Source organism: Muntiacus reevesi, chromosome 4 (genome assembly GCF_963930625.1).
Source record: "Muntiacus reevesi chromosome 4, mMunRee1.1, whole genome shotgun sequence".
Taxonomy (NCBI): domain Eukaryota; kingdom Metazoa; phylum Chordata; class Mammalia; order Artiodactyla; family Cervidae; genus Muntiacus; species Muntiacus reevesi.
In genome coordinates this window covers 28,573,097-28,600,976 of record NC_089252.1, presented here as the reverse complement: position 1 = coordinate 28,600,976, position 27,880 = coordinate 28,573,097, and the positions used below count along the sequence as shown (strand labels likewise).

General features: G+C 42.0%; 1 protein-coding gene across 1 annotated transcript in view; it reads right to left on the bottom strand.

Moving 5' to 3' along the window:
* Positions 1–2,421: 2,421 nt before the first annotated feature.
* Positions 2,422–27,880, bottom strand: part of CHST9 (carbohydrate sulfotransferase 9) — a 151,502-nt gene continuing 126,043 nt past the window's right edge. Inside the window, exon 4 of the mRNA XM_065935139.1 lies at positions 2,422–3,965. Within this exon, the coding sequence (XP_065791211.1) occupies positions 2,877–3,965 (1,089 nt within the window). The 3' untranslated portion in view covers positions 2,422–2,876. The remainder of the gene's footprint in view (positions 3,966–27,880) is intronic.

Genomic DNA, 27,880 nt, shown 5'->3' with positions numbered 1-27,880 from the left:
CTGAGAAATAGAGTAATTCAGGGGAGATAAATGGGAAATGGGGCTTCCCTGATGGCTCAGTTGGTAAAGAATTCAAACACAATGCAGGAGACCCGGGTTTGATCCCTGGGTTGGAAAGATCCCCTGGAGAAAGGAATGGCTACCCACTCCAGTATTCTTGCCTGGAAAATCCCATGGACAGAGGAGTCTCATGGGCTGCAGACTATGGGATCACAAAGAGTCAGACACAACTGAGCAACTAACACGCATGCAAACACAAAAGGGGAAGTGTACTTAAAATCCCAAGGAATCCAGGATTATGGCAGCTTCTTTGACCCTAACACAAAAAGACATCATTTAGAAGGAAGAACAGGTACATAAAAATGTTCTTCCTTCATAATAACACACATGGCCCCTGGAACTCAACCACACAAGATGCCAGCTGGCATCAGAGAGTCCACTGAAGAAAGAATGTCTACAGGGCCTCTAATGGTTACAGAAGCTCTATAGAAAGGGTCAGGAAAGGAACTTTTACAGCCTAAGATAGAGAACAGCTTTTTTTTTTGACACACTTCTTGGCATGTGGGATCCAGCTCCCTACCAGGGATTGAACCCAGGTCCCCTGCAGTGGAAGCATGGTGTCCTAACCACTGGACCACTAGGGAATTCTCAGAAGAGCTTTGACAGAGAGCACTGTGTATCATTTTCTTCCTCTCACCCCTCTGCTCTATCACCAATGTCAAATGTGCATATATATATGATTGCATATGTATATTATATGATTGTGTATATATACAGAGTATATTCCATAGTTTCAAGTGCATCAGAGATGCTAATAAGAGAGACAGGATCCTTGTTTCCACCTTCTTCTTTCCAAGTTATGAACAGAAAGGATTTTTGTTTGTTCTTTATATGGTTTCAAGAGTAACTTTGAGAAAACTGCCTCTCCCCTTTATATCAAGATCCCATGTAAAACAAGTTTTGTGTAGTTTAGGCATAAAATGTTAGGCTCCTTGGCATATTTTCTGTTCTTTCGCTCTTTTCCTCCATAAAAAGCTAAGCTCAATGTCGCTAAGTGACTGGGAATCCTCTCTACACAGTATAGCAAAAGCTAAATGATACCGTTTAGATGACTCAAGTAAAACTCCTCAAAGACAGAGAGCACAGCTTAAGTGCATGGTTTAGAGGCAAGAGTAAATGGAGTGGAAAAGTAGTAAAAGTTGGGTTTTAGAAGGTTTAGTACTTATGATCTGGCGGCCCATTGCAGTTCCCCTCTCCTCAGGAGACAGATGGAATGGGGCACGCGAGTGTTAAGAGGGAATCAATTCATGAAAACTCAGCCATGAAATGGAAAGTCAAAATGAAATAAGCATGAGTGTAGCTATGTTGGTCTATTAATATTCAAATATTAATACCTCCCTTTCTTGGAGAGACATTGCTCAATATTTACTGACAAGAAAAAAAGATAGTTGGAGGAGAGGAATGCATTCAAGAAAAGTGTTTGAACAGGGTTTGAAGGTGTGGTTTGCTTAACTCTGTGTAACTGTCAGCCAATTAAATTTCCCATCCAAGGGCATCTACCAATTTAGGGTCTCTTGGAAAAAATTTCCAAAATGCATTACAACTTTTCATAGGGGTGATACACAGTCCTATTTTCCTAAGACTCTGACTATATGAATACAACAGTATTTGATTCTGTTAGTAGAGAATAAACTTGAAAAGAAAAATAACTTATTTTGTTTATGCAGAAGCCTATTAAAAACAACATTTCTAGGGGCTCTCCTGTTTATTCTCTAGAATGTAATCTATCTTTGAAGTGGTATATTAGTTTTTAAAAAATCACTCCCAAGCTGAATAATTAGACAAAACTATTCTTAGAGAGCATTTCCATCTAAAGCTATGCACATGATGCTTTGATTCAAGTAGTATTCTTATAAAACATTGTTATTGTTTGAGGTCTATATTCAGAGCGGCAACTTTTGTTTTTGATACTATTCTTATAAAATTTTGTTATCATTTGAGATCTATTTTCAGAGTGGCAACTTTTATTTTTGATGATTATTCCATCCTGAAACAATTTCCCCTCTACCCAATTAAACCAGAATGAGGAGCACATTTGTATCTGATGAAGCTTAAACTTCTCTATCTTGGGCTTCAAAAGGGAAGACCTTTAGTGATGACATTCATTTTGTCTCTGCAACAGGGCTCAAAAGAAAATGGAATCAATTCCCTTAAGTTTTTCTGGAAGTGGAAGGTTGCTTTTGTTGCTTTGATCTTAGCATGTTGTGCATTTTTTATTGGCTGTCGAATATAAAAAGCCATTGCCTCATCTGGTTTTTCTGTTATATTCTCATATTGTAAATCACATAATGCCTTCCAATCTAAAGTAAAACATTCAGGTCCAAAATGCCATTTCAGAATTGATTTATCATTACAGTTGATGGAAACATTTCCAGGGGTGTAAGAAAACTATCCAATGTTTGATTCATATGCCACAGACTGCTAAAATTATCTCCATGCGCTTTAGACAACAGATTCCAGGATGGAGACAGAGACTCATGCTATTTTTGATCATTTTTCCTACCCTTGAAAGAGGCGGTTGTAGCTTATGTAGCAGCTGGCTGGGTTATTGCTTCTATAATATAATCCACAATGCAAAAGCAGCTCTTTCCCAAACATTCTAGAATAACTGAAGTTGTTTACATGTCTCTGTTAGGTAATTTTCCTATAACTTTGTGCCAATTGGTTTCATAATATTTGGTAAAAATCTTCATTCAATCAAGACAACTGCACTTAGTTAAATTTTTTTCATACAGAGAATTATAGGAAAGTTACAGCTAGCTGATTTGAGGCCATCGGCATAAAGTCAATACAGAGTTTTAGAAAAAGAAAGCAAACTACAAAAATGGAGTTGTGTAATTAAACATCAAATAGTCCAAGTAATAAAAGTCATAGATTAACTGTCTCTCAGTTCTAGTCAGATCCTTTAAATATTGTCCCACCACCTGAGCATTGGTTCTTTTATCAGAAGAGTGCCTGTCTTTAAAGTTGGGAAATTTCAGTTCTTTTGGAGCTCCGATCAGCTGTAAAAAGTAATTGGCGTCTTCTTCCAAAGTTTCAAATTTCCCTACAAAATCATAGTGGATCAAACAGGGATAGCAGAGTTTGCTGACCTTTTCCCAGTGAATGTCCATTCCTACAGGACGGTGTGAGTCCAGCAAATAATGGATGAACTCTTTGAATTTGACTCCAGATCCATTATTTAATGCTTCTTCACAGGCATTCGGCCGATATTTCTTTATAATTGCCTTTCCAAATACTGGATGGTAATAACTATTGGGGTGTTCAAATTTGTCCCTAAATGCTGACACTAATCTTTCCATGGGATCACGAACAAACACAGCTTTGGTGTAGGTGTTTAAACGACTATAAATCCCTTTTAAGTCAAAGCTGTCAAGCTTTTTCAAGTGCTTCCCGTAGTGAACAGCATCATGGGAGATGTTGTCCGCAGAGGGGGCCAAGCCGTTGAGCACCATCAGAATTCGCTTCCAGTTGGAGCAGCCAGCCTTGGGTACTTCACAATATAAGATCTTGTGTTTATCTTCTACGTAGATCCTGGAGACCATGTGAAAAACGTGGGATTGAGGACGACTCACCCCACTGTATTTCTTGCAAAATTCCCGAAGGAAAGACCTACGTTTCTCTTGAGTTGCATCAATTCTCTTCCATTTGCTGTCTGTGACTAAGCTTTTATTTAAAGGGCGAATGTCCACCGACCAATTCGTTTCGCTGGACTTCCTGAAAAGGATCTTCGTCCCTTGCTGTTTTTCAATCAACTGAATTGTTGGTGACCCTGGGTTCCTGCGCAAAGCTGGAGCCTCTCCTTGGGAGTGGTTGGTCTCCGTGAAGACCCTAGTAGGTCTCTTGGAGTTGAGTAGATTTTCCGGTTTATGCTTGGGATCCTCGAACATGTGGGACTTGGGGTTCTGTTAAAATAGAGAATGGGAAATGTTGAAAGAACATTCACAAATGTGGGTATATTGATAAGGAGCTTAACACAATTGTTTTAAAATGCTATCCAGGGGGTCATATTTCATGTAAGCTGCCAAAACAATTTAGCAAAGCATGCAGAACATGTGGTTCATAGGCTTCTTCACAGAAAATGTAACAAGGAAAAATGGTATCCAGGAACTTTGAACTGAAGCTTCACATTGTACAGTATATGTAATTGGGTTGTTGTTATGTTATCCATTTAATGTTCATGTGGTATATTACTTTAACAGATATTCTCATGCAAAATTATCTGTATATTATTGGGATAAAACTACTAGTTGTTTTTTAGAATTTATTTATTTGGCTGTGTCAGATTTTAGTTGCAGTACATGTGACCTTTGTTCCATCATGCAGGCTCAGGCGTTGCAGCATGGATTTAGTTGCCCCGTGGCATGTGAGATCTTAGTTCCCTGACTGGGGATTGAACCTGCATCCTCTGCATTGCACAGTGAATGCTTAACCACTGGATCACCAGGGAAGTCCCCAAACTACTGATTATTGATTTGAATCTATGGTCACAGTAAGTTTGTTATTATTTTTGTACCATCTTTGCATCTGTGGCTGTCAATTATATAATCTTGTGCATGTGTGCATCTTCAGTTACTTTTGTTGTGCCGAGCTCTTTGTGACCCTAAGGACTGAAGCCTGCCAGGCTCCTCTATCCATGGATTCTTCAGGCAAGAATACTGGAGTGGGTTGCCATTTCTTCCTCCAGGGGATCTTCCTGACCAAGGGATCAAACCTGCATCTCTTTGTGTCTCCTGCATTGCAGATGGATCCTTTACTGCTGAGCCACCAGAGAAACCCCCTACAATCTTACAAAATGCAAGAAAAGTATACACAAGATAGAAAGGAAAAAGCCCTGAATTTTCTATCTTAACTTTGCCTGTAATGCAATAAAATATAACTCCATCATTCTGTAGGTCAATGATTCTTGAGCTATTGAAGAGTGTGTGACCTTCAAGCATTGACTTAGTGCATCTGAATGTAGATACAAAATGTAGCTGTATTTGAATTGAGACTTTTGTTGTTTTTTTGGGGGGGCATTCTATAATGTGCATAATATTTCAGAGTCATAAATTATAACCTAAAATTGTAGCAAGGCCAATTAAAAAAGTCTAATGGCCACTTCAGTTTTCTGGCACTTGCAAAAACTGATATATGATTTTTTCCCCTTGGAAAATGTTTTATTTTTCTAAAATTCATTTATCACAATAATTTCATAGTATCATACAGTTTCATTCATGTATGAGACCTTCCCTCTTTCCTAAGTGAAGAAAGACTAGGGAATCCAGAAATGTCTACTTGATGTCCTGTGATACAAAACTGTATCAAAAGTAGGATAAGAATTTAGTTCTCTTGGTGGGATGGTTCAGCTCACTTACCATCTGTTCTTCATCTGAACATATCCTTCTGACAACTCTCAGAAGTGACTTGATAAAGGAAGTCGGGAGACAGGGTTTACAAGGTGGCTTCCTCTAGTGACAAAAATTTTAAGAACCTTGACTTTTACCCTGGGTAAACTACAGAGGCTTTGGAGAGTTCTGAGCAAAGAAGTAACATGATCTCACTTGAACTAGAAAAGGATGGCTGAGGAGACTGAACTGAAGCTATACACGTGGGGTTGTCAGCAGGGTATTAGAAAGATGAATGAAAAAAATGATGTGTTGGGGGACTAAAGCATGGGATTACCCGCCTAGGGGAAAGCTTCCTAGCAGAGATGTGTATATACACCTAGAGGGAGATAGCTACTGATACAGATGGATTTACCATTTTGTTCTCAGGGTTGAGAACAGTCTATATTCTCTAGTAATTATTTGTTACATGGAGGAAGGAATGTATGACTTGGCGGATTAGGTCTTCAAGGATGATTAGGAATTTTCTAGCAAATTGAGCAAAAGAGCAGAGTGTATGGGAGCCACCTCCAGGCATCACAGTCCTTCCATTGGCTGAGCTTCAAGAAGAGAGGCTTCCTTTTGGTGGAAGAAGGTTGACTGAGTAAGCCCTAGCCACCATACACCAACTTATGTAACCCCATAAAACAGTTGCCAAGATCCACCGCCCCACTGAGCCAACTATCTGGGGTTTCAACTCTAAAGGCATTTGCCTGCTATCTTCTCAGAGACTGCCAAGGTGGCCTGAAAGCTTTGAGTCCCTCTTTACCCTGACCAACAACTTGGAGTCCACAAAGTTTTCACTATAATATAAAAGTTGACTTGAGGTTTTTGAAACGGAGCAGGACCCCATGGTCCTTGCCTCCCATGTCCTCTGCTGGCCTTTTGTGGAAAAAATTTTTGCCAACAAGTAAGTTTAATCAGGGAAGTAAGAACATGAAGAAGGAAAGGAAAACAGTCAAAGGTGACCAAGTAATAGTAGTTTAGTCAGTAAGCAAAGTCAAGGATTTTTAGATCCTTCTCAAGGGCTACCCGGGTGGCCCAGGTTCAACTCCTGGTATGGGAACTAGAAGTATCATTTGGGCTTCCCTGATAGCTCAGGTGGTAAAGAATCCTTCTGCAATGCAGGAGACCCTGGTTTGATTCCTGGGTCAGGAAGATCTGCTGGAGAAGGGATAGGCTACCCACTCCAGTATTCTTGGGCTTCCCTTGTGGCTCAGCTGGTAAAGAATCCGCCTGCAATGTAGGAGACCTGGGGTTGATCCCTGGATTGGGAAGATCCCCTGGAGAAGGGAAAGGCTACCCACTCCAGTATTCTGGCCTGGAGAATTCCATGGACTGTACAGTGCATGGGGTTGCAAAGAGTCGGACATGACTGAGCGACTTTCACTTTCAATGGCTACGGATAATATCTGTGAGCCGTAATCTGTGAGCCGTCTTGTAGATACTGACACCCCCGGCAGGTGGGAGAAGTTGATCACACGATGACCAGACTGCAGCCATGACATAAGCTGCCACAATTCTGAGAAGTGGCCTCAAGGAAACGGAAGCAAACCGACCCTGGAGCTGAAGATTAACTGTACCTAAAACAGTCAATGGTGGTCAAACCATTTCCATCAAACCATTGATGGTCAGACCATCGATGACCAATTTCAAGACGACTGTTAGAGCCAACTATGCTGTTTCTGCATGTACCACCCCCCCCCTCCCATCTATAAAACTCTTGCCACCTGACTGTCTTGGAGGGGGCAGTCAGCCTTTGGACAGTCACCTGCCCACCCCTAGTCCCTGTTCCCAGCATCCAAAATGAAGCAAACTTTCCTTTCCATCAGCCTGGCCTCTTTAATGGCATTTGAGTAGCGAGCAGTCCGTCCCCACTTTTGGTAACAGTCTGAAAGATCACAGGGTCATTCACGGTGGCATGGGAAGTAATGAGCATAGCCCTGAGATCAAACTGCTGCTACATTTCTGCTGCTACTTCTTCAACTCCAACGACAAGCAATAATTGCTCTTGTTATTGTTTGAATAGTCATCATCATTGTAATAGTATTTTATCCCAGTGACCCAGTGAATTTCAAGGCTCCCCAGTTGTCCATTATTATCCAGGCTGTAATTTGTGTCTACAGATGGCCCAATTAATTCTCTCCCTGCCCCATTAACAAAAACAAAAATGAAATCAGCCCTCTGATCACCCTCTGGACCTTCTGCTTGTGGGCATCAGATTTCCCTTTATTCTCCAGGGACTTCTGTAATATTTACTTCCCATGACTTTTTCTGATGACTCTTGCACTTTTTCAAGCAGATGAAACTTCACTTCTTTATGCCACTTGTCTGACCCTCAGGCCAGAAGATGGGGAGCTGTTTGCTTGTCTTTCCCTGCAGCTTCCAGGACACGCCCCCCAGCCTGCCCTCCTGCTTCTGGGAAGCACCTGGGTCCTGCTCCATCCCTCTTTCCTCTCCCCATCTGGTCATCTGCTTTTCCCACTGACCTTTCCACTTCATGCACTGAAGACTTCAGCTCCAGGCTCAGACTCTGCTTCTTCATCTCTGCTCTGTCATCATGTGTAGTGACTCCAACACCCCACAGACTCTCTGCTCCTTGACCAACTCGCCTTTCACAGAAGTGTCTCCATTTTACATGGACCTTGCTATTGCCAGAGTTTGCACCACCTCCATCACATCTCTGAGCCCTGGCATCTAACCATCCAGTTAGTTCATCAGGGCTTCCAGTTCTGCAATTCTATGACCACCTGTCACTATCTTATTCAAGCTCTTAGCAGCTAGCACGCCTGGTGACTCTCAGAAGTCACCTCTGTAGGGAGGTGTTCCTTGTACACTTTGTTTAATTTATGTTCCCCTCTGAGATTTTCTCCCATTGAACCCTGCTTATTTTTCTCATACTACTTATCACAACATGAAATGATTTTACTTACTCCCATGCTCTTTCCACCCCATCCACCTCTCTTGCCCTAGAATATGACTGCAGAGGTCTCATCTTTCTTGTTCTTTGTTGGATCACTGGTATCTAGCATGTTACCTGTTGCATAGATGATGACCAATAAATAACTGTTGAATGAGTAAATGTGATTATAATTTAACAATGGGCTTCTAAGGAGTCATCTTATGACCTTGTCGAAGAAAACCAGAGCTAATCAGAAGATCAAGGTTAGCTTAGATAAATAATTGACTGATTCTTGTTAAGGGGCCAAAATCTGTATTTAAACAAATTTTTGGCAGAAGAGAAAACAAATACAAGAGGTCCAGGTAGAGCTGCTCATGCTAAAGTAGGTGTGGCGGCGGGACCCTCACCTGCCCGCCAGATCAGACTGGCTCAAAGTCACTCAGTACTGCCTGGGAACTCTTGGAGGCTGGCCAGCTGTCCGGGCTCCCTGGCCTCACTGCGGACGCCCTGAAACAGAATCTGGGGAGGCGGCTCTTGACTCTAATTTACTCTATAGGCGTGCTTGTGTGCTAACTCACGTCAGTCATTTCCAATTCCATGTGACCCTATGGATTGTAGCCTGCCCATCTCCTATCTCCATGGGATTCTCCAGGCAAGCATACTAGACTGGGTTGCCATGCCCTCCTCCAGGGGATCTTTCCAACCCAGGGATCAAACCCTTGTCTCTTACAGTCTTCTGGATTGGCAGGTGGGTTCTTTACCAGTCGTGCCACTTGAGAAGCCCAACACAAGCAATAATGGCATTTGGAGTCCACTGAACTGGAGCATAGCAGTGAAAGGTGAAAAGAAAAAAAAAAGAGCTCATCTCATACCATTCAGGAGAGAGAGACCCCCAAATATGCTGGACATGAATATTTCAGTAAGCAGAGGTAAATGCTCTGCTGTAGGCAGTGTCATGTCGGCCCTAACGTGGACCAGCTGAAATACCCTTCACAGATATCCACGTCCCTTTGCTGGAGGTCCATATTTCTCCAGACACTTTCCAATCACCAGTTTGGCTGGGGAGATCACCGCACAAGGGAAAATTTCACTGTTTATAAATTTGACTTCAGTCTCCTATTGGTTTACTGAGTATCAATCTGTTTCCTCAGGTCTGATCAAATCAAGGTATGAACAAAGGTTTCACTCTAGGCACCCCATGAGGCTTCTGGGTGAATGGACATGAGACCCTCTCCCAGCGACTCCTCATTTCAACATCACTCACCTTTATAAAAACAATTACTAGGATCTTGTGATATCCCTCCTCTCCCCACCCACCCCTGCCCGGCCTCACTCTACTTTCTTTTAAATCACAGCAAAGACTGAGGGGTTTGGACTACTAATAGCAAGGTTAATAGCATTTTTTTTTTTTTTTTGGCTACACTGGGTCTTCATTGTGGTTTGCAGGCTTAGTTTCCCTGAAGCAATTGGGATTCTAATTCCCCAACCAGAGACTGAACCCAAGTACCCTGCATTAGAAGGTAGATTCTTAACCACTGGACCACAAGGAAGTTCCAAGGTTAATGAAATTTTAAATTGGAGGCTTAAACCAATGAATTTCCATCATGATGGTGATAATAACAACAGTAATAGTAATAATAAGAGTAAACTTACATTCCCATTTTCCTTCAGGGCACTTGGTTCAGACTGTCCCTAACGCAAATGCATATAAAGTCAAACTTATCCTGTTCTCCCAAAATTAGCTCCTCCTGCACTATCTTCTATTTCTGAAATGGTTCTAGTACATTCTGGTCTCCACTGACAGAATCTGAGAGATGCTTTGACAATCAGAAAGTAAACTGGTTAATTTACATCTCACAAAGTCTTTCAAAAAAACTTTTCTCTTGTACTCATTATTTCTTAATTGGAGATATTCTTTAGTAGCCTCCTAATTAGTCTTCCTGAAAATTACTGCCAGATTAGTCTTCTTAAAATATTTTATTTTCATCCCTTAAAATTTGGAACTGCCTCAACTACAGATATGGAGTAGGAAATGGAAACCCACTCTAGTATTCTGTTTGGGAAATCTCAGGCACAGAGGAGCCTGGTGGGCTACAGTCCACGGGGTTGCAAAAGAATCACACATAACTGAGTGACTGAGCACACAACAACACATAAACTAAAGTCTTGTTTCCTTAGTTGGTGTTGGCAGCCTGTCACCATGGAGCTCCGGTCACTTTGTGTTCTGCTCCTTTCCTGATGTATTTATTTATTTTAAAAAAAAATTTTTTTTTAGCTTTTTATTTTTCGCTTTTTTTTTTTCATTTATTTTTATTGGTTGGAGGCTAATTACTTTACAATATTGTAGTGGGTTTTGCCATACATTGACATGAATCAGCCATGGATTTACATCTGTTCCCCTTCCCGATCCCCCCTCCGGCCTCCCTCCCCATCCCATCCCTCTGGGTCTTCCCAGTGCACCAGCCCTGAGCACTTGTCTCATGCATCCAGCCTGGGCTGGTGATCTGTTTCACCCTTGATAGTATACTTGTTTCAATGCTATTCTCTCAGAACATCCCATCCTCACCTTCTCCCACAGAGTCCAAAATTCTGTTCTGTACATCTGTGTCTCTTTTTCTGTTTTGCATATAGGGTTATCATTACCATCTTTTTAAATTCCATATATATGCATTAGTATACTGTATTGGTCTTTTTTTCTTTCTGGCTTACTTCACTCTGTATAATGGGCTCCAGTTTCATCCATCTCATTAGAACTGATTCAAATGAATTCTTTTTAACGGCTGAGTAATATTCCATGGTGTATATGTACCACAGCTTCCTTATTCATTTGTCTGCTGATGGGCATCTAGATTGCTTCCATGTCCTGGCTATTATAAACAGTGCTGCGATGAACACTGGGGTGCACGTGTCTCTTTCAGATCTAGTTTCCTCGGTGTGTATGCCCAAGAGTGGGATTGATTGCTGGGACACATTGCAGTTCTATTTCCAGTTTTTTAAGGAATCTCCACACTGTTCTCCATAGGGGCTGTACTAGTTTCCTGATGTATTCTGTCCTTTACTTGCTTCTGTCAGTCTTTCAGGAACCCCTATCCATGCTCTCCCCCTTTCTTCGGACTTTCCAAATCTCCTAAGTTGATATAAAGTCCACTTTCCTCATTAAAACCACCCAGGTCTCCAGTGAGGGATTCCACTCTCTTTGAAACAACTTCAGCACTTAGCCTGTACCACCTGTAAGGAAAATAACTTTATTCTAGCCTACACTGAGATTCTATTTTCTCACTGGAGAAACTCTTTTCAGATACAGCTAAATTGCAAACTTTTGCAAAAAGCTATGGTTTTCCAAGTGTGCCTTTAAAAAGTGGATATTACTGCAAAATCAGCTGTGAAAGACATGTAACCACAGATGAAAAAAAGAGTATTAAAAGAAGTGGAACAAAAATTGTGGAATATACATGAACTCTGCAGTAAATGGGAAAGCCTCACTGTTCTTAATTTTTAAGGTCTACTGTACCTCCCCTCTGAAGTCTTCTCTGATCTTCAACATTTAAATTAATTGCTCTTCCTCTTTTCTCCTCAAAGTCAAGAAGCCCCTACTATACATTAGGCACTGTGCTAGATGACAGTGACGCAGTGGTAAAGACAAATGTGGTCCTTGCCCCCATGGAGCTGATATCCTTATAGGAAAAAAATCAAATAATTACACATTTAATTAATATATTGCCACAGTGGCAAAGGCTCCAGCAGGAAGCTGTTGGAGGCTGGGAGAGCAGAAATGTGACTGCAGGGTACTAAGACAAGTCTGCTCATGTTGGGTGTCGGGTCCTCTGCTTAGCACTTTGTGTTTTACTCTATTTGGTTGTTATAGTTGGTTATTTAGGTGACTCACTTTCCAATTTATTTTAAGTTTATTAAAGATCAGAGTACAGTCTAATATTTTTTTGTTGTTGCTCTCCTTTCTGTTTGCACAACATTCCCACTAGCCTCTTTCTTTTTTTTTTTTTTTTTTAGATTTTTCATATTACATTTTCTAAATCATTTTCTTGACTATATGGACATTCTGTGATTGAACTGCTTTTTTAAAAATTTTATTTTTAATTGGAGGGTAATTGCTTCACAGTATTGTGTTGGTTTCTGCCATATAACAACGTGAATCAGCCACAGGAACTGCTTTTGCCTTCCTTTGTCTTTTTGAAACTTCTTATTCTATATTGGAGTGTAGTTGATTAACAATGCCATGAGAGTTTCAGGTGCTGGCGACTCAGCCATACAATACATGTATCCATTCTCTCCCCAAACTCTCCCCTCTCATCCAGGCTTTCACATAAAGTTATACAGAGTACATTCTTATAAATCTGTATTATTGCCATAAGTATCTGGAATAGTATTTTGCATAAACATGTGTTTTGATTCAATGGAAGCAAAAGCAATATCATTCCTGTACTTCCCGTTTTTCAGGCAACTAACTTACATTGACTTTATGCTATCATGAGTTTCAGTTCTGCAATACTTTATCTGCTATTGTGAGGCTGATGGAAACTATGTGCTCAAGGATTTTGATCATTCATTTGATACACATTGAACGTCTGTGATATGTTGTTCTTGGCATTGTAGAAATGGATGAAGGAGATAAAATTCATAGCCCTGTGAGGAAGCCAAAGTTTAACTGGGTTAATTAAAAAAAGCAGTTTGTGAAAAAATTGTGACAATTGCCATAATGAAAGGATGCATAGGGTATTTGGGGAACAAAGAGAATAGTACTTAATTTTTCTCAAGAGATGTTTTGTGGGGCAAATTTCACAGAGGAGGTGGATGCCTGAGAGTCTAGGAGGATGACTGGGAAGCTGACAGGTGGACCAGCCAGGATGGGAGGTATCATCAGTGGGACTCTTGGGGGACCAGATTCAGATAAGAGGAGAGGCAAGAGGGTTGGATTCACTCCAGGAAGGCCTTGGGCCCATACAGAGTCTAGACTTTGCCATGTAGGTGACAGGGATTTTTGACGGCAGGGATTTAGAATGAACATTCTATAAACAGCAGTGGCAAGGAGGCATGCCTGGAGAAAGGGGATCATCTAGAAGACAACTGAGACTGTCCATCAGGAATTCTTAGGAGAAGAACTAAAACAATGGGGTCAAAATGAAGGAGTGGGAATTATTTGGGGCCAATTTAGGAGTTTGATCAGACTGGGAGAGTGGCAGTGAAGGAAGTAGAAAGAACGGATTCCCATCTCCCAGAGAGAGGACACAGAAGGCTGGGGAGGTGGGGTGGGGGGTGGGGGGTACTTAAACTATCTTCAAGTTCAGACCTCTGGAGTTGGAGGTGCCTTGGGAAATCTGTCAGTATCAGGACTCTAAAGCTGGGAGTACAGATTTGGGAAGTGTTGGCTGGTGGAGGTGCTAGCTGAACGTACGGGCTTTGAAAGTATTTCCTAGATAGAGAGGCAGAGATGATCACAGGGTCGGCTGTTTACCAAGTGCCTGCTATGTGCAGACCCGTAGCACACACCACCCCCTACTGCCATGAGAATCTTCCACTTCCGCTCTTCAGTTGAAGAAAGGAGCCTCTTCACTGAACCTGTTTAAGGCACACAGGGCTTTAGCACAGGTAAGAGCCCATCCCAGGAAGCAGTGTATGGCCAAGGCCCTGTTTGCTTGCCATCCGCTGCCGACTAGTCCGAAGCTACGTGAGCCCTGGGAACAGCCACGCCGACTGTGAAAGCAGCAGTGACTCTGGCAGGACACATTCCATTTGTCCTATTTGGCTAAGCATCTGCCAGACCCAGATCAGATTTGTCCATGTCAGCATCTCTGAGCGCCACACACGCCCCTCTCTGGCTTAGTCGTGGGCAATATTTGACAGCTCAGCTTTACTCAGGGATGCCTCTTCAAAGCCGGCTCCAAGCCTCTCAGTCCAGAGTGGGCGACTCACCCTTTGGTGGTACTGTGGGCTGCCTGGGCCCTGTGCTAGAAACAGAGGTGGCCTGCGGCACCGGATCTGGCCGGGGGGAATCTGGGGGTGTGCCAAGAGGGATTTCTTTTCAGGATTTCAGGCTGAGAAAGAATGCAAAGGAAGACTGTAAGCCATAACTCACAGCACAGCAGGACAGAGAAACAAGAGGATAGAGTGGGTTACCCTAGGAGGGGGTCAGAGTGAACAAAGGACGGACAAAACAAAGTGATGATCTATCTGATCCAGTGGACAGCGGTATGGATGGTCTTAGCTCTCCACGCGTGGTGCATAGGTGCAAGCTCAGTCGTTTCCGATTCTTCGCAACCTCAAGGAGTGTATCCCTCCAAGCTCCTCTGTCCATGGAATTCTCCAGGCAAGAATACTGAAGTGGGTTGCCATTTTCTACTCCAGGAGATCTTCCTTACTCAGGGATGGAACCCGAGTCGCCAGCATTGGCAGCCGTATTCTTTACTACTGTGCCACTGGGGAAGCCCTGATCTCTTCAGGTATTAAGATAAACTTTATCACCATTTTATGAATATTATTTCATTAATGATTAAATTTGAAGCTTTTTAGGGGGTTTCCAAAAGACGTAGTTTCTCCTGAATATGACAATTTGATTCAAGATGTCACTGAAATGGCTGCTACAACGTATCAATGGCCATAGCCAACTCCTTTGGTGTCCCTTTCTTCTCAAGGCCAGGTGTGAGCGGCACTGGTCCCCATCATTTAGTCTGAGACTGGGAGCTTTCCGTCCGGAATACCTCATCCTCCAAGAGCTGGTACAAAATGAGCTTCTGCTGGACTGCGAGGATCACGGAGGGGCTCCTGCCCCCTACAGCCCAGCCTTGGTAACTGCAACTGTTCCAACGGAGACGTGGGGAGGGGGAACTGGGGACAGTCCAAGCCTTCCCGCTCCTTTCTTTAGGCACAGTCCCAGACCCGGGAAGCAGCATTTACCCGGGGAACTGTTTCTTCTCCACCCATTACAGAATCACTTGAGCGCCTGGGACAGCAATGCCCACTGGCAAAGTAGCAGTGACACCAGCAGGACTGGTGATGATGTCCTACCACACTCCTCTTATATGGAGACACTGAGGGACAAGATTCTGCCTAATCTACTTACAGAGACACCGCTCTCATCAAGCAAACAGGCGAGCATAATTCTCTAAAGGTCCTTCAGACACCGCATCATTGCCTCCCTCCCCTTGGTATGATTCTATAATCTGTTCCTTGGAAGGAATAAACACATGTTGACATACCTTGTTCAGAAACAATATCACAGTCTATTAACTCTGTTATTCCCCAAGCCAGAGAATATTGCTCACGGCAGGAGGAAGGAGGTCTCAGGCTTCACACTGGGGATTTTCTTGGGCCCTCCCATAACTGTAGCCACTAACAACTAGACTATAGCCAATACTGTAACAGGATGAAAGTGGATGGATGAGCATCACTCACTTCTGGACCAGTTATCAGACCCATGGGAAGGCTCTCTTGCACTACCTGAGACTCATATATTGAGATTCCTAGGTCCAGACCATGCTCCCTCCTGAGCGAGGAAGGATGTATTTATACCAAGTGGCAGGGGGACTATGAGAGCCCCAGTCTCCTTTAGTTAAAGCAGACCTGCTGGACCAAGGGAAAGGATGGGTGGGGGGGTGGTGGTTTGGGGATGAATATTGTTGGAGGGCTTCACCTGTGTCAAGTGCTGCTCAAACAAGTGCATCCTCACCCCAACTCTGTCAGGAGGTTATGTGCACATTCCCATGAAACTTACTCAGTATCTGACAGCTGGCAACTCCTCTAGCTAAGGTTAAAATCCAGGTTTGTCTGACTCTTGTGTTTGTCATCATACAGCACATGTTTACCCCACAAGACTCTTGGTGCCACCACATCTTTATTTAGAAGATGATGGAATTTCCTTGCTCTGAGGTCCAAGTGAATATTATCTTTTGTACTGAGCTACCCTGAGGTGGCCAGATGTATCTATGTCAGCTTCAAATAGACTGGACAGTGGACATTGCCAAGCCTTTGATTGCTTCTCTTCTCCAATTTGAATTAGATAAGTTGGGTACCAAGAACTGATGCTCTACTGGACAGTCCCAAATAATTAGCATGGTTGAGCGGGTCCTGGGATCTTGCTTCTAGAAAACCATGATGTAACCATGATGCTGCCTGGACTTTGGGTTTCCTGTTATGCTGCATAAAGTACACAGAGACAGTGATCATCTGCTTAGCTTTTATGTCTCAGAACGAAGCTCCTTATCTTTACAGCATCTTTATTTCCTCTCCTGCTTCTACACTTCTGTTAGACACACCTATCCAGGCTTGATGGTTTTGGAGGGGTTACGTCTTCACTCCATCCCTGGTGGCCTTTTCAAGCAAACTTATTTTATATTATTGCATTTCAGTGACTGTAAGTCTGGGAAAACACATAACACATGGGCACTGCTGAGCTGTGTGCCTGGATCAGGAATGAAAGGAGGAAAACAGAAAGTATCTTTTAAATCCTGATAGACTCCCAGTGACACGTGAACCTGGTCCCCATGGGTTTTTATTGAGACACTTGCTCTATGAGGCCGTCTCCATTAGGATTTATACGTTGGGGATAAATGTCCACTTCTTGCCATGAGTAAGGGGATGCCTGAGTGTTGAATCTCAGCATCTTCTACCTCCCCAGACCCATCAGCAGGACTGTCTCTCCTCCGGACCCCAACATAGAACTCATTTTCAGCAAAGTCTAGTTTCCATGTTCTAGGTTAATAATTTATTAGATGATTGGCCCCAAAGACAGAAACCAGAAAGTTTTGTGTATTGCATTTTGGTTAATTTCCTGGGGGTCCTATCGCCCTCCGGGGTGGTCTGCAAGGTAACTGCTATCATTCTGCTCTACTGATCTCATCTCTTACCTACATCCAATTACTTTCCTGTTGGGTGTCTTCTTTAAGGTATTTCCAGCTCCCAGCCCCGCGTGGTTACAAAATGAGAAAGATAACCATGGAGGACCACAGGGGCTCAGAGCACTTTGCTCAAAACCCCTGAGTGCCAAGGTAGGTTGTGAGACACACATTTCACAGCCCTTCAGCCAGACAACTTGTGAAACGGGAGGGAGACCAGACTTAGTAAATTTTCATCCTACTCATGCTTTACTGGTAACTTTCAGTTGACCTTAAACCAGTACTTTCTACCAAATCAACCTCACTCACTGGAATAGGACAGCTAACCAATCAATCTGGGGTAGTTGACTCAACCTCCCCAGAGTAAAAGAGACAATGATGCTGATTTTATGGAGTCATGAAAAATAAATGGAACAAATACACAATGCTTGCCATGTACACAATCTTAGACAAAAGGCTGAGAAGTGATCTTCCATGTGGTATATATTCATTAAATGTGACTTTTAGCCACAACTTTTGTTTCTGCCAAGAGAATCATCTTCCTGCAGTAACCCTGGGGACCTTGCATTAATCCCTATCTCAGATTGTCAATTTGCTTCCCACTCCCAGACACCAAATATTCATTTTTTCTCTAAACTGTTCATCCTCACTATCAGTATATCACTTGTGCGTATGTGCTCATTCATGTCCAACTCTTCGCAACCCCATGGACTGTGGCCCACCAGGCTTCTCTGTCCATGGGATTTCCCAGGCAAGAATACTGGAGTGGGTTGCCATTTCCTCCTCCAAGGGTTCATTCTAACCCAGGGATCAAATCTGTGTCTCCTGTGTCTCTTGCACTGGCAGGCAGATTCTTTACCTTAGACACATTCCCCCCGATCCCCCCACACCCAGACTATTGGCGTAGCCTGCTGGCAGAATTAAGTGATGCATTCATTTGATGAATGCTTATTATAATCATTTAATATGTGCCCTGTTTAATGGCACTGGGGACAGAGGACCAGACAACTTTGACAAGGGTCCTGTTCTCAGGATACTTATATTCTTGTGAGTGAAGGCAGATAATGAACAGATAAATGTACAAAAGTTTTGATGATGATATGCGTGAAGTAAAATAAAGACTGAAACAGAGATGTGGTAGAGCGTGAGTGGCAGGAGAGTGGGGAGACCCCATGAACTAGGGCTCTAGGGTCTAGATCTATTTGTGGAGAAGCCACTCAAGCTGAGATCTGAATACCAAGAAGAAACCCCGGATCTGGGAGTCGAGCATTGCAGGCAGGGTCAGTGAGGGCAAAAGTCTTCCAAATAGGAACGAGCCTGGTCAGGCAGAGGGACAGAGGTGGGCCAGCATGGTTTTCGTGTAAGTGAGAAGGGTCCAGGCTTCCCTGGTGGCTCAGTGGGAAAGAATCCGCCCCACCAGTGCAGGAGACCGGGGTTCGATCCCTGGTCCGGGAAGATCCCATATGCCGAGGAGCAGCTGAGCGCATATGCCACAACTATTGAGCTTGTGCTCTAGAGCCCAGGAGCCACAACTACTGAACCCACATGCTGCAGCTACTGAAGCCTGCGCCCCTTGGAGCCTGTGCTCCCGCAACAAGAGAAGCCACCACAACAAGCAGCCCTCACACTGCAATTAGAGCGTAGCCCCCCTTGCCACAACTGGAGATAAGCCTGTGCAGCGACAAAGACCCAGCTCAGACAAAAATAAATAAATAAATAAGTATGTTTTTAAATTCAGGGCTCAAGAACACAAGATAACATCAAAGAGGAGTGCAGGACCACATGCCATAGGAGCACCAGGTCAAGGAGAATTTAGGATCCAGGTCATGGAAAGGAAGTAGAATTTTATCAGAGATGTACTATGAGCCACTGGAAGTTTTAGATAGGAGGATAACATGTTGTGATGGACAGTGTATGAAGCTCAGTCTGCTGGCCAAGTGGAGAATGGACGGAGGCTGCAGAGTGGAAGAAGAGTAGCTTGGAGAAAGGTTGGTAGCTGCTATCAGAGGCGATGGAGTCAAAAGAAAAATACAGGATGTAGTTTCAAGATCCTGCATTGATTTTCCTAATTTTCTCAACTCCAAAATTTTCAGTTTCATCACATTATATTTTCTGCTGAATCAAACCTGAGAAACGTTGGCTTTCAAGATTCTCCCCCATTCTTCCCTGGCCACTTTTCATGGCTTGTTGACTTCACCAAACTCTCACACTGCCTACATTGTGTAGTCAATAAGCAAGGTAGTAATAATACACTCTCTGTGCAGCATTGATGGTGTGTTCGTCTTCTCTTTCAAGACATAACTTCCCTTTAGAACAGGCTCTCTGCTGATCCTTCCCTCTACATCCTCCATCATATTTAGTACTGCTCTAAATGCAGGGTATGTGTGGAAACTGCTTACAGATTGATGAAAAACACACATCACAAGCATTCGTTTCTTTAGGATTTCTCTTGTATGAATAGGGGTGATTATCTGTCAATATTCATTGCACCATTGAGCCAATATGCAACACATGAATCATCTCGGAGATCAGCAGATGAAGCTTTCTTGTAATCTTTCCATTTTGCTGAGATAATTTCACTTGCTTCGGAGTTTATGAGGCCATAAGTGGCTCCCATCTGTTGATGAACATATTTCTAAGAGTCATTTAGTCTCAAGTATGAAATACTTGAGGGGAAGTTAAATAGTAACTTTTATATTCAGTGTCATCTTAGTAACAGAACCAAGATTGGAAGCATGTGTTCAATTTTGGTCTTTCATTTTCAAAGCTTTCGGTCAGGCAAAGAATTAATTTCATTTGTTTACAAAGCAGATTATGCCTAATAAAATCTATTTTGTTTATGGTCACATTTTAGTCAATCCATTGCCTTAGCAAATGAGAGAAATCTGATTGGCTAATTAGTCAACATAGTAAATTTCATTATTCCGCATTCACAGAACATTGGCCTAATTGAATTATCCAGTAATAGTATGACGGATATATTTCCTTTTAATACATTTTGAGCAAGGCTCAGACCAGTGATGAAATAGTGAAGAATCTTGTTTATTCCATCCTTGTTTTGATGATCAACCACAGAATATAACATAAGACTTCTGTGGATAATAACTTTTTCCACATTAAGGGAAATAAAGCAAGGTAGCAGCTTTCGCTGGGATCCTTACTGGTACTCTGAATTTTTACCAATTGTCTGTGCATCTTTTCCTTCCTGGAAACTTGTTCTTTGGTAAGCACTACTTTATAGAAGAAAGTTTCAATAGAATTAGTTTTAATTTATGCATAATCAAAGAGATACTTTTGATCACGTTCTCTAGTTAGAGGTAGAAAAACTATCTCAGATACTTTCTTTCACTCCTGAGGTTCTAATGAGGACTATCTCCTCAGCAAAATACAGAGACACATACAGAAGTCTACAAACAATATCAGAGTTGCCCATGGAATCTGCTATGAGGGGCCAAAACCATTTATATAATATGGATTCTACAGAATTTGCATTGTATTAATGAAACTCCTTGTTATTTTTTTCTTTCTGGGCTTATAGAAATATTTATTGTGGTCAAATGTTGTAAATAATGAAATTCAAACTAATAAAGACAAAAAAGGATCATAATTTGTAAATACAAAGGAAATACCCATTTTAGCATCATTATAGGGAACAGAACTCAACTTAAGCTATCCATAAACATTATCTTTATATACATTATAAAAAATTTCTGATTCCTTGATCACTATTTCTTAAAATACATCTTTATGTACACAAACAAATTTTATTCAAAATGATGACTACTTAAGTGCCTCTTTTGCACAATTCCAGAATATATCAAGTTTTCACTTGAGTCCTTCATTCAGTGTTTTATCATGAGAAGAAAGAATAATATGGATAAAACAGTTTAAAGGTAGATTTAAAACATGTTGTATATGAGAATGTATATTCAAACATGATGACAAATGGACTCTTTGGCCCATCTGATCCTAGCTTTAACCCAAGAAGTAAGACACTTTCCACAGGGAGGAGGTGTTTGAGTTTCTGAATGCTGATAAGTCTCCACTAACTGCTCCTGACTTGTAGAACGTGGTTATTGAGGTTAGCTGCTATGTGTTGAGGAAAATCCCAAATGATGGTGCAGACCATTTGGCTCATAATATCTGCTGAACTGAAAAACTGCAGTTACCCAGTTAAACTCAGCTTCAGGTCTATGTGTGCATGCTCAGTCACTTCAGTTGTGTCCAGCTCTTTGTGACCCCATGGACTGTAGCTTGCCAGGCTCCTCATCCATGGGATTTCCCAGGCAAGAATACTGGAGTAGGTTGGCATGACCTCCTCCAGGGAATCTTCCCTACTCAGGGATTGAACTCGAGTCTCCTGTGTCTCTTACATTGCAGGCAGATTCTTTACCCACTGAGTCATCTGGGAAGCCAGCATCTTTAGGTACAGATGCTAGCAAATAGGAAGGGGTATGATTAGAAAACTCAAAACAGAGGAGGAAAACTAGGAGAAACAGATCGACTAGAAATCCCTTCTGGAATCAATTTCCCTGGACTACTGAGTGATAGCATCTTAGGTGGTAAGATTCATTTATACTAGATGGTAAATTCACTGTTTTCATCCTTTTTAATAGGAGCTACATTTTCAGCAGTTTCAGAATCCATATTGTCTCACATGAGTACATAGACAGTGACACATTATGGCTAGTAGTGAAGAACGTATGAAAGAGTTTTCGGAAGTAAAGTACTTTTCTGGAAAATTGAAGAGCAAGAGAAGATTTTATAGTTGTTGAGAATACATGTTTCTATTTCAATTCTTGTTTTATGTCCATGATAGTTTGGTCTGGGCTCTGCTGAGGAAAATTGCCAATGGGCAACAGATTATCCCAATGTGTGTGTATATATATATATTTTGCTTTTAATCTCTTTTCAGGTGACAAATAGCTTTTCTCTTAGACTAGATCATTTGATTTTTCACTTAATTAATTAAAAAAGTAATTTAATGCTCATCAGGAGCCCCAGAGTGAGTACGTGCTCATCTTGATAGGTAAAGCATTTAAAAGAAGTTTTTAAAAAATGACCTACCATACCATAAATATCTGTATTCTAGAAGCTCACAGCCAATTGTTTCGGTACTGGTGTTAAGATTGAAATACTGCTTAGGGTGGTCATACATGGAATCATCTAATTAATAGAAGAACTTTCAGAACAAGTAATAGGACAGCCCAATAGCAAAGAGAAAGGATTTCAGAATGAGATTCATCCACATGGATTCAGATTCCAGCTCTGCCACTCATCACCTGTGTGCCTTTAACTAAAGGCACTTAAAGCAGAGAACAGTGGCTGGTGCTTACATGGTCGGGTTGGGCTGCCTGCTTCCATCCTTGATCTCGGGCAAGCCACTCAGCTTCACTAATTTTGACTCCTTGAATTTGTACCTGCCTTCCAAGGCCACTGCTGTGAGGTTTAAATCAGAGAATTTTATGTACAATGCCTGTGCACACGAAGCTCATTAAACACTTAATAATCATGTTACTAACTAACACTGTCTTCAATTGCGTCCAACTCTCTGTGATCCCAGGGACTGTAGCCCACCAGGCGCCTCTGTCCATGGGATTCTCCAGGCAAGAATGCTGGAGTGGGTTGCCATTTCTTCCTCCGGGGGATCTTCCTGACCCAGGGATTGAACCCGCATCTCTTGCATCTCATCTCTTGCATCTCCTGCATTGGCAGGCAATTCTTTTTTGTTTTTACCACTAGCACTACCTGGGAAGTCTAATAATTATGTTAACCATTGTTATTATTCATTTAGTGCTAAGCATGGCAGGACCTGAAAAATTACTAAATCTTCCAATGGTGTTTCCACCCGTCGAGAAAGGAGATTAAAATACTCATCATCCTAGGCTTGCTATGACAAATAAATGAGTGACAAGAGCAATTCTTGGTCACAATTATTCAGAAGCAATCTAAGTGTGAATGATCTTGAGTGAGAGCAGCTGAGTGAGAATTATCTCATATCTGAATTGCTAATAGTTCTCGCTAATAAACTGTTTTCCCTATTCCAATCAGTATTTTTTCTATTGGTTTTCATGCTTTTAAAACACCTGAGGGCTGTCTTCTCTTCCCTCTGTCTTGACAATATTGTTCCAAAGACTATATTGTCTTTTTCCATTAGACATCCCTATGTAGTGTTTTAACTTTCTCAGCTTCCAATAGAGGAGGTGAGTGCAAGCCCTTTGACATTTACACCTGGGTATCTTCTTGATGTGAAGCCTTCTGACCTTTCATAATGCCCATCTTTCATAAATGCCTCTTTGCTAACCACCATTAGTACCACCACTTTTGGACCATTTCAGTCTTGCTTTCAGGTATTTTAAAAAAGACGCATAAATTGGATGGCTTTTTAAAAGCACAACTTCCAATTCTAGAAGGCAATCTTAGAAGAGAATGAAGGGAATGGGATCTTTACCAGTTCCATTAGCACTGAACCTGCCAAGAGAGACACTCTCTAGGTCAAAGTTGTCTCCTTGAGTGCATGGCCATTTTGATAAGAATAGTGCAAGGTAATGTAATCCCACTTTAAATTTAGAAGTTGTAAAGTTCACACTACACTGAAAAGGCAGCAGTGAATGACAGTGCCATGCTTACATTCGAGAAAAAAATCTCAGGGGCCAAGTCTTGATTCAAGCAAATGTTCAGTGTTCTCCAGGCAGTTATGGGATGTGGAAATAAAGGTGGGGTCCCCTTGCTCTTTGATTATTTTATTCCCCAACTGTGTGACCATCATTTGTAGAGACCATGGGCAGCCTTAGCTGTGCCTTCTGTTTTTGGTGTAGATTCCTCAATCGGGAGGCAAAGGACAACACCTGGTTTCTGCCTTATAAGAGTCAATGGCTCTTGACTTGTAAGAGTTAATGTAGTCTGCCTGGATCCAGCAGGCTCTCTGGTTTCTAGGATAATAAATTATTGAGTGAAAGAATTTACATTCCACCAGCAATTGGTCAGATGCTTAGGATACAGTGAACACAGAAATGAGCCAAACATGATTACTTTCCTTTGATACAATACCATTTTGTCACAAAATCACATAGGAATATCCATAATTAGAATATAGAGTAGAAAATGCAAGGACCTATACCAAAGGAGGAGGAGGCAATGGCAACCCACTCCAGTACTCTTGCCTGGAAAATCCCATGGACAGAGGAGCCTGGTAGGCTGCAGTCCATAGGGTCCCAAAGAGTCGGACACGACTGAGCGACTTCACTTTCACTTTTCACTTTCATGCATTGGAGAAGGAAATGGCAACCCACTCCAGTGTTCTTGCCTGGAGAATCCCAGGGACAGGGGAGCCTGGTAGGCTGCCATCTACGGGGTCGCATAGAGTCGAACATGACTGGGCAACTTAAAAAAAAATACCAAAGGGGCAGAAAAATAACAGGAACATGGAAGAAGGAAAGATTACTCTTAGCTCTGAGATGAGGAAAGCTTCATGGAAAAGGTGATTCTGGTATGAGGTGCTGGAATACGAGTAAAATGTTGTACCTGCAAAGAAGAGGGTGGGTATATTGGAACAATTTTAAATAGGACACGTTAGCCTGGCAGATCAGTCCATGGAGCTGAGAAAGGTCGGACATGACTGAAGCAGCCTAGGACACACGCATGCACATTAGCTTTATACACAGGAGAAGAATGGGAGGTAAGTCTAGGGAGGCAAGGGGCATGCTCTCCAAAGCAGATCACAGGGCCTTGGATAGGATTTTATCCTATAGATGACAGGTGAGTGGGTTCCATCTTGGCTTTTTATTGGAATCACATGTTGAGTTTTAAGTTGTAGATGTCTGATTGATATCATATCAATAACATTTACGGGTCCTAGAGCAGGAGGATGAATGGAAGCCCATGCACTGTATGTCTAAATATTCAGAAGTTTTAAAGTAAGTGATACTCAAGACTCTGCCTTAGTTTTTTTTTTTTTTTAATTATTTTTTTTTTATTTTTCAGGGGGTTTTGTCATACATTGATGTGAATCAGCCATAGAGTTACACGAATTAAGACTCTGCCTTAGTTTTTATCCAGGGTCTGCAGTCTGTCCCAAAAGATCACCTGGGCCTGGAGGCTAAAGAAGCCCCTTCTCCCTGAGGGTTACCCTTCCACAGGGGTCTGAGTGGTCCTTGGTCCAATGGACCTTCAGGAGGAAAGTGGGGCAGAAACTGGACTCAGCTAGGGACTCCTAGGCAGCGTCTGGATCTGTTGCCATGAAGGACAGGATGACTCAGTAAAGTTTGTTAGGTTCTGGGAAGGGCAAGTTCTGTCACCTCATACCTCACTTTTCTGACCTGGGAGTGTCAGGAAGCTCTAAGTACCACCCAGAACTATACCGCCCACTGCACCCACCGCCCAGGCAGAGGGGAGGGCGGAAGTACCATTATGGGAGGATCACTGTCTGCCTATACATCCTCCCACTTCTGGGGGGTTGAGGGTGGGGCGGCTACCTGGAAACCGAACCAGCCTTTCTGTTTCTCTGGTTTCAAAGGACACAGGGTAGATATTGTTATACTGAGTGAAGCAAGTGAAACAGAGAAAGACAAACACCATATGATATTACTTATATGTGGAATCTAAAAAATGGTACAAATGAACTTACAAAACCAGAAACAGAGTCTCAGATGTAGACAACAAACTTATGGTTGCCAGGCGGGTAAGGGGAGGGAAGGGATAAATTAGGAGATTGGGATTGCCACATACACTCTACTATGTATAATATAGATAACTAATAGGACCTATTGTAGCACAGGGAACTCGACTCAATACTCTGTAATGACATATATGGGAAAAAAAATCTAAAAAAGAGGGATATATGTATACCTAGAGCTGATTCACTTTGCTGTACAGCAGAACTAACACAACATTGTAAACCAATAATTAAAAAAAAATTGTAAATCAACTATACTTCAGTAGAAGTAGGAATCTGCCTGCAATGCAGGAGACCTAGGTTCGATTCCTGGGTCGGGTTTGATTCCTGGGTTGGGTTTGATCTCTGGGAGAAGGGAATGGCAACCCACTCCAGTATTCTTGCTGGGAGAAATCCATGGACAGAGGAGCTTGGGAAGCTACAGTCCACGGGGTCACAAAAGGTTGGACAGGACTGGGAAACAAAGCGCAATATAAAAACAAAGTATTCATTCGCCACTGGTTCTAATGATCTACTTTCCAAAAGGCACAAACAGAAAGTATTCCATTTACTACAGGTTTCAACTGCCTACTATATAAGAAGGCAATTTTTAAATCTTAAGTCAAAAGGCTTTATGTATTCCCATTCTGGCACTGACCATTTTCTACTTTGATATGGAAGGTATTCTGGGTAGTATTTTAAGGTATTATCTTTAATCTACCATAGTTGAAATTATGGGGAAATCTACAGATTTCATCTCTACAAGGCACGTTTTCAGAGAGGAAATCATGGCAGTATTGAACTGCCAAAGGGACAGCTGAAAAAAAAAAAAAATGGGTCATGCATTCATCTCATTCTGCCAAGCAGATCACTGCTCATTTTTGTCCTCTTCTCGTAAACAAGCTGCGTTAACAAGTTACTTGAAAAAAGCATACTAATTTCCCCAGTGAATTACACAGGAAAGAATCCAGCGTTCCCTCCAGAGAACTCAAATAGTTGTTTGTTCTCTGAGCTCAGGTGTGGTAAAATAGCCATGGGCTAAAAATGCATGCTGGATATTAGCCAGAAGGCGAGAACTTCCCCTCTGCTCCAGTCCTGATTTCTCACGTTGGTGTGCAGCTTGGAGATTGCTTAATGGGGAAAAAAAGCAAAAACAAAACCAACAACAGGACTTGATTTTCAATTTCAATTTAATTACACAATCTATAGTGCCTAGTGGGGAAGGATTTCGGGGCAAGATTAACGCGCACCAGTGTTCCATTTTACATTCCTTTCTGATAAAGAACTCTGTATTGATTAGCCAGAGTGAGTATACAGACATGTTTTATAAGAGTCAAATTCTTTGGGTTTCAGAAGGGGAGTGTGGACGAAGAAGGACAAACTTCCAGTTATAAAGCAAATAAGTCTTGGGGCTGTAATGGACAGCACAGTGATTACAGCCAATCCTATCATATTGTGTGTTTGAAAAGTTGCTAAGAGAGTAAACTCTGGGAGTTGCTGATGGACAGGGAAGCCTGGCGTGCTGCAGTCCATGGGGTCGCAAAGAGTCGGACACGACTGAGCGACTGAACTGAACCAAAGAGAGTAAACCTTAAAAGTCATCACAAGAAAAAAAAATGTTTTGTAACTTTGGATAGTGACAGATGGGAACTAGACTTACTATGGAGATCACTTCAGAGAATAAACAAATATGGAATCATTACATTTTGTATATACTATACAGACTAATGTATGTAATCAGTATATTGCTAATATACTAATTATAACTAATATATGTAACTAATATAATGTTATATGTCAATTATACCTCAATTTACAAATAATTAAAAAGGAAGTGACTTCATTTTAGCCCAAGAATACTGGAGTGGGTAGCCTATCCCTTCTCCAGTGGATCTTCCCAACCCAGGAATGGAACCAGGGTTTCCTGCGTTGCAGGCAGATTCTTTAACAGCTGAGCTACCAGGTAAGTCCAACTAATATAATATACCTAATTAATATAATGTTATATGTCGATTATACCTCAATTTAAAAATAATTAAAAAAGAAGTGACTT